The sequence below is a fragment of the Amblyomma mixtum genome, chromosome 10 (genome assembly GCF_055824585.1).
Source record: "Amblyomma mixtum isolate Tamu chromosome 10, ASM5582458v1, whole genome shotgun sequence".
In the NCBI taxonomy this organism is placed as follows: Eukaryota; Metazoa; Arthropoda; class Arachnida; order Ixodida; family Ixodidae; genus Amblyomma; species Amblyomma mixtum.
This window is the reverse complement of record NC_143021.1, coordinates 9,936,988-9,948,690: the sequence shown is the minus strand read 5'-3', so window position 1 is coordinate 9,948,690 and position 11,703 is coordinate 9,936,988. Positions and strand designations below refer to the sequence as shown.

The 11,703-nt window shown below is 45.0% G+C and overlaps 1 protein-coding gene across 1 annotated transcript in view; it reads right to left on the bottom strand.

The window, feature by feature from the left end:
• LOC149325109 (arylsulfatase B-like) overlaps window positions 1-9,474 on the bottom strand; it is a 67,990-nt gene extending 58,516 nt beyond the window's left edge. Inside the window, exons 1-2 of the mRNA XM_089562567.1 lie at window positions 9,260-9,474; window positions 6,147-6,240 (exon numbers count right to left, since the gene is read on the bottom strand). Coding sequence (XP_089418693.1) covers window positions 6,147-6,240; window positions 9,260-9,306 — 141 coding nt within the window. The 5' untranslated portion in view covers window positions 9,307-9,474. The remainder of the gene's footprint in view (window positions 1-6,146; window positions 6,241-9,259) is intronic.
• Between the last annotated feature and the right edge of the window lie 2,229 nt (window positions 9,475-11,703).

Genomic DNA, 11,703 nt, shown 5'->3' with positions numbered 1-11,703 from the left:
TACAGTACACCCGGTATAGTTAAATCATTTAGAAGCTATAATAGGGCTATCCCCAGTGTGAGATCAGCACAGCACAGCATAACAGATAGCAGCTTGGAGCTGACCAGTCTTAACTGACTAGTCTTAAAATCTTTCACAACGATTGCAATAATATCTTTTATATACAGCGTGGCGAGGTAGGCGGTGAAATTAAAAATGAAGTTGTGGGTAGAAAGTTATAAGATACTGGAAGAACTTAAGAACTGGATCAGGAGCGGTAGGCGCTTAGATGATAGCCTGTTAGCGCTTAACCAATGCATAGAAATAGCTAAGGCGGAAAACGAATCTCTTTACTTAGCCTTCCTGGATATAAGCCGTGCAACCACAGTGTGAGCAGGGACCTCCTGTGGAGCATACTAAAAGATCGAAGTATCGTTCATGAGATGATTTGCTTCCTACATGAAATATACCGACATAAAAAACTTGAAATTACATGGGAAGGGATAACACTTAAGTAAACTGTCGTGACACACAATGAATTAAGGCAAGGTTGTCATCTGTCACCGCTGCTGCTCATGCTTTGTATGATAAATATGAAAGTAACATTACATTAAAGAAATCTATTTTATAATCTCCAGTGCAGATTAGACGGACAGGCCATACAGAAGATGTTTCCCTGTTTAAAGCATGCGGGCGATGTAACACAGCAGGTAGCCAGGAAGATTAGAAAACTGGTTAATTATTGTGGAGCAGAAGGAGACTCTCTAGATTTCAGTGTTAGTGCAACTAATTTAGGTCTGGTGATACTCAGCGTTATTATTTCGCAGGTGCTCACAATACAGCGCCATTAAATACCCAGAGTCGCTTACTACAAATATCACGGGGTATGAGTAAATGAACGACAGATCTACACAGAAAAGTACGAACAGTCTGCCGAAGATAATGATACACAGGGCATTATAGGGTACAACAAATATCAATTACTGAGAGGTATTTGAAAACGAATAATGGTGTCAGGACTTTCGGGAATGCGGTTTTCTGCCGAAGGCACACTTTCCATCCAGATTAGAAATAAAAGAGCTGTTCGAAGAGTAGCGCTAGGTGCCGATGCCAGAACCATAGCGAGGCGCTACAGGAGGGCATGCGCAGGGCATCGCTCGGAACATGGTAAGCTCCGGTCTAGGAAATTCAGCTATAACAGGCGGGCAGCTAAGGTATTTAAATACTTATACACAAAGAACGCTGACTCACAGTGGCGTAAAACAGAACCATGAAACTTACCAGTAAGTATGCAAGATACAAGGATGGAGAAACAGGGGTTTAAACGGCAATAGTTATAACTTAGTAATTTTTGTGAATGAGTAGAGATTTTCAGAATTTTGGTACAAATGATCTATAAGGGCAGCGATAAGGCTTTATAATACCTGTTTGCGAAACGAAAGGAGGCATGCATGTTGCATGTTACAGCCTATGTGGGGCAGACAGCAGATTTGCATTGGCAGCCCCATTTGGGCTTGGCGCTTTTTCTCCTACGAAGAGCCCGTATTCGTGTTTGATCAGCCCTCAAATCCCCGACAAGGCCGATGTAGGCATCATGAGGGCACGCGTTTTTGGCAGCCCCGCCCCCGCATGCGTGAGATCTACAACAGTTTTGTGTAAGGAGTCCCTATGGGGCTTGGAAATGTTTTTCACGGATAGATTTCTTTATTTTGTACCTGCCTTCAAATAACCACAAAGGACCGATTTGGGCAGCAGGCGCGGGTGCTTGTTTTCCAGCCCTGCCACGGCCGATGAAGGACCCACAGCAGTTTAGTTTGGGCAGCATTATTTAGACATGAGGAGGTTTTTCTCACTTAGAGCCTAAATTTTTGCGGCATGTGTCCTCAGGTTCCTACAAGGAACCGATGTGGACTGGATGCAGAAAAGCGGTGTGAGTTAGCCCTTGTAGCGCTGTTATAGGAACCTGACAGCTTCAAAATATTAACATTAACCCACTTATTCAACAGCGGGGTCACCACAGGTAAAGAGGGGTTCCCCAGCTAAACTTGGCAAAGTGCGAGCCACATGGTGTGATAATTGCGGAAATAAGAAAAGGCAGATCAGGAAGGAATTGTTCTGTAACAACTCAAGAGGCAGTGCCGTACTCTTTGTGGCTAGATCAGGGTGTCTTAGAACGCAAAGCTACAAAGAGAAATTTAACTAGGCTGATGACCCTAGACTATGGACTGCTTGGAAGTCGTTGAATTCTTGTGTGTGTTTTTGTGAACAAGCCGTCGCTGTCAATGAAAAATGCCTGCGGCTTGTATAAAGGGCTGTCGCTCTGGCTGCAGGAGCAATTACGAAAAGGTCTGCCTTTTTCATTTCCTGTCTGACAGTAAACTTCAAGAGAATAGGAGTTGCTCCATACAACGGAAGAAAAGTTTGTGGCCCCTCTTTCGATTCGTAACATGAACGGTTGTGAGCAGCATTTTGATCCCACGGATATCGTTCCGCTCGACGATTTGGTATTGAATGGGGGCTTTTTGTCTCTGCGACGTGAGCTACCCAAGCTTAAGCCTGACGCTCTTTCTAGGATATTCTACTGGCGCTCACGATACTTAACCAAGCCCAAACCGCGTTCTCGGCCATTAAGTAGGCGACGTCGTATCGCATCCGATGCCTGAACAGCAGGGGACACTTCGGGTAGCTCGTGCCAGAACTCACGCGGCCATCGGAGGCGATGAAGGTGAGGCTTGGTGTCAACACAGATCGCTCTCTAGTGTCAAAGCTTCAAAGCTAGAAACACTAAAAGAAGGTATTGGCTTAGTGACACATTTCGAATTTCATTTTTCAGATACTTTACAAAGTAAACGTTCCGCGTTTAACAATGCCTGGGGACAATAAAACATGCGCTGTGCAAGAATCGCAGCTTCGCGAAGTAGGTGCAAAGTGCCCAAGCTGTTGTGGCACAATTTTAACTGCTAAAAGCTGCTATGCCTGCGCTTTTTTCTGCTATTCATAGTATACGCAAATTAACTGTTCATTCTATACAAGATATTCGCTGTTTAATTTTGTGCATTTACGCCACCGAAAACGGCAACGAGATAGCTAATGTATTGTTTATTAGCTTTTATTCTATACTGACGGCTATTTAGCGCTGTGAATTCCTCCTGTTAGCACGCAGTGAATAATACCTGACAGATGGTGACTCCTTTAATTTTTGGCAGATGGTGACTCCCTTCCTGATTTCTGGTTTCATGCTCGATATTTGATTATGTGATTTGTTATATCTGCAGTAAGCGAAAAGTTAATACGCAATAAATGGAAAGTTATAAACAGTTCAATCAGACGTTTTTCGTACCGCTCAACAACTTTCTCATTAAAATTTATCGCCTCCCTTCATTGCTTGTTAATTTGGTTAACTAATTCGACTAATTATGCAACTAAGCAGAAAATAAAAATATAGTGTGACTTCCTTGATACAATAACCAGCACCATGCATTTAGTCACGCGGTCTTTGAGTAGCGCGGCATATTTTTAAACCCTGGTTAAAGTTAGCTGGGACAATCTGTAGTTAAAGGTTGTTTATTTTGTGCGCATTAATTTGTCACCTGATTGATGTAATGAATACGATTTGTTGTGGAGCAGCCTTTCGGAGAGCCAGCCTGCTTCTTTCTTGCACTGAAGTCCAAGGTTCATCTCATGGGATTAGCGAATGCCTGTAAACAATATTGTCTGCTCGATCTCATTTTGCAAGTCCGACTTCTTATGGAATAAGACGGTAATGGCGTTAGTGTCTTTTCAGATATTCTCCTCTGCTTCAGGTGATGAAATGTACAGCGCATTTTTTTAACAACCACTCAAAAAATTCGCCTGCACCGAATCGCCTCCCATCTCTTCCGTTCTTCTCTTGGTGTGTTGCTTGCTTCTTGTTTCGCAATCCACTGGCGTATTCTATCGCACCCCTTGCATTATGAATGACATGCAAAATATTCTGGCTTCTACTGAGATGTATACAATTCATCTACTTTGGCCATTTTACGCATATGGGCAAGGCCACTGCCATCCTTATCTCTTAAGACGTAGAGTCTTTGCCCAAAGCAACCAGGCAGCGGGGTTTGCTTCCTTGCTGTGTATTGCAGCACTTCTGACTCCCCGTTAAGCTTAAAAGTTTTGCACCGTAAGAAAAACCGTTTGCCTCACCTTAGTGGACCCTTTGATTTTTTAGGGTGCCCTAAGGGCTCTAATGTAATAATGAGAGCAAACCTTGTTGTAGCGTTATTTTTGCTAAGACGTTGCGCCGGGTTGCGCGAGAGCACACATCTTCTGCATGCGCAGAAGCAGAAAAGGTGTAATTACAGCATATAGAACGAATATTCTACAGCTATCAAGGTCATTCACCGTTCATGAGCTAAGACGTTTTCAAAGCTAAAAAACACTTACAAGGTCAAAACACGACAGACAAAATTTGATCAGCAGAACACTAGTAGAGTTTGTTGGGACTCACCCCGAAAGTACTTGGTGTAGCATAAGCTACAAAATAAACTTTATTTATGTAGTTATAAATGACAAAAGAGGAATAGTAGATTTTGTATTCGTATATATAAAATATATTTTGCTGGTAGTCCGAACGAAAACACTCTTACTTATTCGCGAAGTATCAATGCCACGCCATTTAATCTCAATGCTAAGAATTCATCAGGACCTAATCGATACAAGTGCATTTAATTAACAGACGTCATGCCAAGCAGGTTTCGGGCTTTCTGAGCGATATGTTCAACTTGCCGATTGCCAAGAGAGAGAAAGCAGCTGACTGGTGCAGTGCACGTGTTGCAGAAATTCATAAAAAGGGTGACTGGCTTTTTGTAAATAATTATCGCCCAGTTTGAATTACAAGTACTGGTTGTAAACTGTTACAGCACGCTGTTGCACGTTACGTTCATGATCTTTTAGCTGATAATAAAGTGTTGTCGTCTCCTGATGGCTTCATAAATCTTTTCCATCGTTGCACAGTTTGTTCAAAATGTGCATGAGTTGCTGGGTATAAATATTGTGCCTGGGCTGGTAGATATTCTCTTACAATTTTCGAAGCCCCTCGATAAATTGCATCAAAGCAAAATACTCTATAAATCACAACGCTTTGAACTGGTTTTTAAATGTTTTGGTATGCCACTGCATATCTCTGAAATATATGCCAGATTGTTTAACTCGAAAACTGTGGGCCTACAGTTCATAGTTTCCTGGTACGTAGAGCCTATCGCATCTAGCTGCCGTCATGGAGGAGAGTTTCCACCACAGGGAGTGAGATGGAGCTATAACTCTGGCAATTACTGCTGATCACTAGCCCTAGTAAGACGGCGAAGTATCAGGGATCTTTTTGCTCTTATTCCTGCGTTCGACCCCATATGCGCGAAAAAATATGATCAGCGTTGCCCTGTCATTTTATAAAGGCACTGTCGAGGTCCATCTCCGGACGGAGGAGACTTGTGTACTCTACACACCGACAACGTTCCGAAGTTTGAAAAGGTTGTTCTACTAATTTCTCCATTTTTTCGTTGGGCTGAGAAGCTTATTGCGCCATTTGGACGCTCTGGATAGTCCTAAACGTGTGCACCATTTCGTCAGGCATGCTTAAACGACAACTGCCGCAGCGAGAAACGACACGCATAGCGCATGCGAAAGGTATAGAGGTGAAGGGAATTGTCTCTTGGTCATACTTTGTGAATCGTTATGCATACACAATGTTCCTAATCTAGTTGGTTTGTTTTGGTTTATGGGGCTTAATGTCCCAAATGTACTCAGGCTATGAGAGACGCCGAAGTGAAGGGCTCCGGAAATGTCGGCCACCTGGAGTTCCTAATCTTTTGAAACTGAAAGCAAGCCTTGTCAGTATACCCTTATAACGGTATTACTTCCACTGATGTTACAACAGGACTACTTCACTGCTTAGAATTAAATAGATTTTCTCCCTTGCGTCGTACAACGAGCATATGCAGTTTCTCATGCACGTCCACATTGCTTACCACACCTCGTTTATTCCTCTGCATTGTGTAACTGAGGCATGTCCAGAGAGTGCCCGCATGCGGCAAATAAATACGGGTTGGCTCTAGAGGGTGCTACCGGGAGAGCGATAGATTTCAGTTCTTCGATTTGGCGGAGAGCGAAAGGTGTGGATAGATGTTACTTGCTATATCGTCCGCCAAGATGAAGATGATGTGCGGACGCTTTCCGTCAGCCCAAACAGTCGACAGCGCCAGGCAGGCGACAAGGGCCGCGATCGTCCTGAAACGTGTTCAAAAGACGTATTTCAGAACCCAAAGAAGGAAGAAAGAGACGCAAAAATAAAAAATAGAGCTAAGCTTTCAGGCTTAGCGCATTATTCAGCGAAAGCTGCTTAGAACAAAGTCGGCAAAAGGTAAATTCGGTCTGGCGCATTCATGCAACCAGAGCATTAACAATGGAACAAGCATACTTAGAGAAATCTTGCGTGTCCGACCAACCAACCTGACACAGGCTCGTATACCTGCTTCGATGCGGCTTTCTTTTCGAGTCTAGCTACTTGGCGTTGGCCTGCTTATTTCAAGCATGTTTAGGGGCCTGGCTTAGCCTGTCTTTGTCGAACTAGTTCGGCTACTGGGCTTCGCTGCCTTTTTTTTTGCCGGGACCACCGCTCGCGGTATCGTGCTGACCGTCTGGATCGCGGATCAACACGCTTTGACTTTCCGTTCAGAATAATCAATTCCGCCAGCATGGTGAATTTACGAGCATCCTACGGCGTACAGTTTTCACGAATATCCGTCTTCGTCTCCTGCTCTTCACATCTCGTCAACGCGGCACTGAACTCCACGGCTGACTGTGCGACGTTTGCAACCCTCAAGGGACTCTTGTTACCTGATACATTCCACCACCCTGTCTGGAGGACGTCCTCTTCCCCTCGTACAAATCCATGCCAGCTTTGCTGAACAATGGCTTTGGCGGTTATTCTATGAATTCTGGGCAGACCTCATCTTTTTATCGTGCCCAATTTTTTTGGAAAGGGCAACGGAGCTCGCAAAGCGTATACTACCGTTTCCCAAAAGAGTTTAACGATTTTTGAAACACGTTCTTCCTGAGAAATCGCAGGAATGCGCATGCTTTGATTCTGCCTTGCTGTTGCGTTTATATTGCTTCTTAAATTGCTACAAGGCCGCAGTAAATGAAAAATAAAAGTTTGGCTAATGGGTAAGAGTTTCGCTTGCAAAAAAAAAACAATTGGTTGGAAGTTCTCTGCAGTGTAGCTCTTTGAAAGAATTTTGAATACCTCGGGTTATTTAACGAAGAGAAATAACTTAGCAGGAGATAATTTTCGTCTCGTTCTGCGTGCGATGGGAATAATAAAAAAGGCAAACATGAAACCATAGCACAAATGCGCGAAAACAGGTTTGTAGCTCAGTACTCTGGTCTGGGTTTTAGAGATTTAGATGGTTAGAGTTTTAGAGAGTTTTAGAGAGAGGAAAATGCCGCTTGAATTTCCTAGCCATTTAAACGAGTGTCCTTGCAGACAGCTAAACCACAGTGAGCAAGACACGTAATAAAGGACATAATTTAAAACCGCGTCGAGTTCGTTAATATTAAGGCAAAGGTGCTGGGATAACTTTGTTCAGCTTTGCTCATGTGGCGGTGTGCGTGAGAAGAACGAAACATGGAGAGGAATGCGCTGAAGCTTGCACGGCTCCAAAACACTATTTTTTGTAACCACCTATTTTGACGTCTTTGCTATTTTTCACACTCACGTTTTCTTAGTAAGAAATTGGAGCAGTCATTCCCTGCGACCCGGCTGAGGCTTCGATAAACCAATGAAATCCTTATGCAGTTCTGTTGATTGGGCTGCCGGCTGCCCTTGCCTCTGGTATGGAGTTACTACAGTCCCAGATGCCTGACGCACTTCCTATTGACGGCGTGCATTTCATTTCACCGATACCTCTACGGTTGTCCGCTTGTTTGCAGACGTGAATCTTGCGGGAGCCAGATACTTTGGCTAATTAGTTACTTTAACACCAATGGCTGAGGTGGGGTGAAGCTGCCGTCAGGCGGTGAAGGCCGCGGCGCTTCAGATAGGAGAAATATTTCTGGAGTGCCACAAAAGAAGGAGGGAATTGGCACACGTTAGCGTTCTCGCACTTCAGATGAAGCCACCGACAAGGGGATTGGAAGGGAGGGCGGGTCCGCTCGGACGCAGGCGATTGTCAACAGGTACCTTTCCTAAAGCGTGGTGCGCGCTCCTTTCTTGGTGCTAGCCACGGGCCCGCCTTCACTATGGAAAAGGCTAGTCCCGTCATAGCAGCGCCGTTAGGCCAACATTGGTATGTGCCGTTCGTTTGTGTTTATCTGTAGGGGCCATGTGGGCAGAGAGCTTCGAGGAAGTTGTCCGAAGTCCAGAGTGGTTCGGCGAACTCAAGCGAGTGTAATGAAAAAAAAAGCCAATAAAGTCGTAAACGAGGCGCGGCTTTGCGCGACGCGTGGAGTGCGTCAGAGAGCCCCTAGAAAAGGCATGCTTATCGGGCAAATGCGAGCCTCTAATCGTTCAGAATGTGGTATCGCGTTTATCGCGACCAACGCGGCTTACGGTAGCACTTATTTGGCGCGATGTGGAACAATTTTAGAGCCGTCTGGGAATGACAGGTTGCTTATAGCAAGTTTGAAATGGATTTCGCCGGCGCTTTTCATTTCGGATGCTGCGTGGGCTTTGGCAGCTGGAGACTTCAGGAGCGTATGATAAATTGGTGTTAAGCGGAGATTGAAGAAATTTCAGGCAAAATAACTGAAGTGTGTGGAGCTTCTGGAGCACGAACATTGGTGAAGAATGAGCTGGGTGCAGGCTTGTAGGTGAGGCATGCATTTCATATATTATGCAGCCGGCGGTGCAGACACAACATGGAGCTGCCTTAATGAAAAGGCTTCACCAACAAACGCGCATAAAAAAAACGTAGGCACAGGCGGAGGCGTACACACACCACGAAATTTGATGGAATGAGGACTTAACTACTAAGGCAGTAAAAAGAAAGATACCAAAGTCGAGTTTTTTACAGAGCACGTGCTTCTGCGATTTGGTGAACGAAAGGTTTAGGACAGCTGGAATATGACTGGGCGAATAACGCAGTATACTGGAAAACAATGATCTCTTCTCGGCAGCAGAGCGGAAGCGGCATTACATGAAAACACAACAGGGCCATTCAGTGGGAAAGCAATCACGCACCTGCAGTACATTCCAGTCAGCGCGACAGATCCAAGCTTTGGGTTAGTAGGTTTAGCGGTTACTCACCCGGACAAGTGGTTGAGTAGGGAATGTGGCTGCTGCCGGCGGAACATCGCTGCCGTGTACTTTGAGAAGGCCGCTCACGGGTTTTTGCTCTAGTCCATACTCGTGCCCACCGACAGAGCGCCTTTATTGGTTGAAGCCGCTCCGCACAGCGAAAGCCGCGTCACTCTGCAAAAAGCGCTTGTGACTAGCGTGCTTCCCGCTTATAAAGCTCACCGACTGGCCTACTGCGCATGCTCCGTTTTTGTCTTCCTGGCTCGCCGGGCTCGCATGTACAGATGCAAGCCCGCTTGCTATGAGCGCGCGAGTGGTGTACTGCGTAGAACATGGCGTGAAATCTTATCGCTGTTGCTTTGTTGTTTCACTGCCCTTGTGCCTTTATCATTCTTGGAGCTATGGGGTGGGGTCTGAGTGCGATGGCTAGGTATACAAACATCTACAAGGAATAAAATTTCAAGTTTTGCCCCGCCGAAAACAGCTCGAACGCTCCAGTCATGTCTGCTCACGTTCTTACATCAACAGTTACGTAGGAAGGAATAATGTAAGGATTATCTGAGTTTGAAGTGGGATGCCTCGTTGTAATGCAGGATGGATTCTAGATTTGTTCTGTCAAACTATAGCACCACAGCGCCCCATTACAAATGGCGCATGTTATTAAGCATCGTATTAAGGACTACTGCACAGTGTGCAACCACCGCAATAAACGTGTCAGTTCAATGCTCAACACGGGCGTGGCTGTTTTATTCTCCCTGAAGTTTAAGAACTCCATTGGATGGCAGAATGCATAAATAGGGTTGGGAAATTTACTTTCGAGCACAATTCCGCTAGCAGGTAATACTTACCGGCTTGCAGGTAGATGATTACGAATTGAAAAGACCCTTACAGAAATTCTCAATTCATTCATGGTTTTCATCTTTCGGTGCAGTGTTATTAAAAAGGAAGGAAAAATAAAATTGCATTGTTTTAGGTACCGCACATTACCGTGTCATGCGGGGTGCTTATAGTGACACGCTTAGGTTTCCTTAATTACTTTACAAAAGCTACACACTACAGCTACTCACCTATGGGACAGAAACCCGGAGACGAACGAAAAGGGTTCAGCTTAAGGTAAGGACAACGCAAGGAACAAAGGAAACAAAAATGATAGCTGCAACGTTAAGAGATCGGAGGCGGGCAGAGTTGGTGAGAGAGCAAATGCGGGTTAACGATAACCTGGTTCAAATCAAGGAGAAGAAATGGGCTTGGGCGGGGCATGCAATGCGAAGGCAAGATAACCGCGGGTCCTTATTGGTAACGGAGTGGATTCCAAGAGAAGGCAAGCGTAGTAGGGAGCGGCAGAAAGGTAGGTGGGCGGATGAGATTAGGAAAATTTCGGGGATACGCTGGCCGCAACTGACGAAGGACAGGCTTAATTGGAGAGACACGGCAGGGGCCTTTGCCCTGCAGTTGGCGTAATCAGGCTGATGATGATGATGATGAACTGCTTTACAGACTTCTTGCGCGGGCTCCGAAACCTCAATAATTTCGTATCCTGGTAAGCGTTGTTTAGAGAGAGTTACCATGAGTCGAAGAGAGTCTTCCGCTAACTCGGCAGTAAATATATACGCCTTGCGAGCGGCCAACCATTACCATCGACTGTCGTGGCTGTGTTTTTGGTGCAGAGAAATTCAACTGCTATTAGAGAAACTCCTGGTTATCCTACCGTGGAATGTTCTCAAAATCTAATTCTAGCTCGTTAGTACCGCGTAGGTCAGTTTTTTCGGTTCTTACAGCAAGAAGGCGCAGAAACTCCTGAGTTTACAAAAGAGACGTGGGGCGAAACTTCCAGTGCATTTACACAACAGAAAGCTCAAAAAGTTGTTTACGATTGATTGTTGAACAGCGCGAGCGAAAAACGTAGCCTTAATGAAAAAGAAGAAACGAAGAGCTCTGAAAAGACCGCAAAGGCGTTTACTTCTATGAGTTGAGCATTACGTAAGGCGTGGCATGTGGCGCTTGATTCGTGATTCATGGCACTTGCTACATCGCCCTCAGTGCCCAGTAGCTGAGCCATTTATCAACATGTCACAACTACGGACAAAATATTCAGAATTTATCTAACGTTCCGGCGAGCCCAAGAACAAGCTCGGACAATGTCAAGGTTCACTGTTTCACTCTCGGGATAGAGAGCGAGTAGTTAAAGGGCGCGAAAGATCCTGCCTTACGAGATCGCGATAATAAGAAGATAAGATAATATCGCAAACGCAAACAAATGCGAAACATCAAAGCTTGTGCGGCCTTTCCCAAGTTTCAAATTGAACACGGTGGCTTTGTTAATGCTCTTGAGGATGCATTTAGCCCCAAATCCTACAACTTTGCCTGATGAGTTTGCTACTCACTCTGAGAGGTGCTGCAAATCTTATTGACTAACCTGCACTGGACTGCCTCATTTCTTAGTAACATTTACA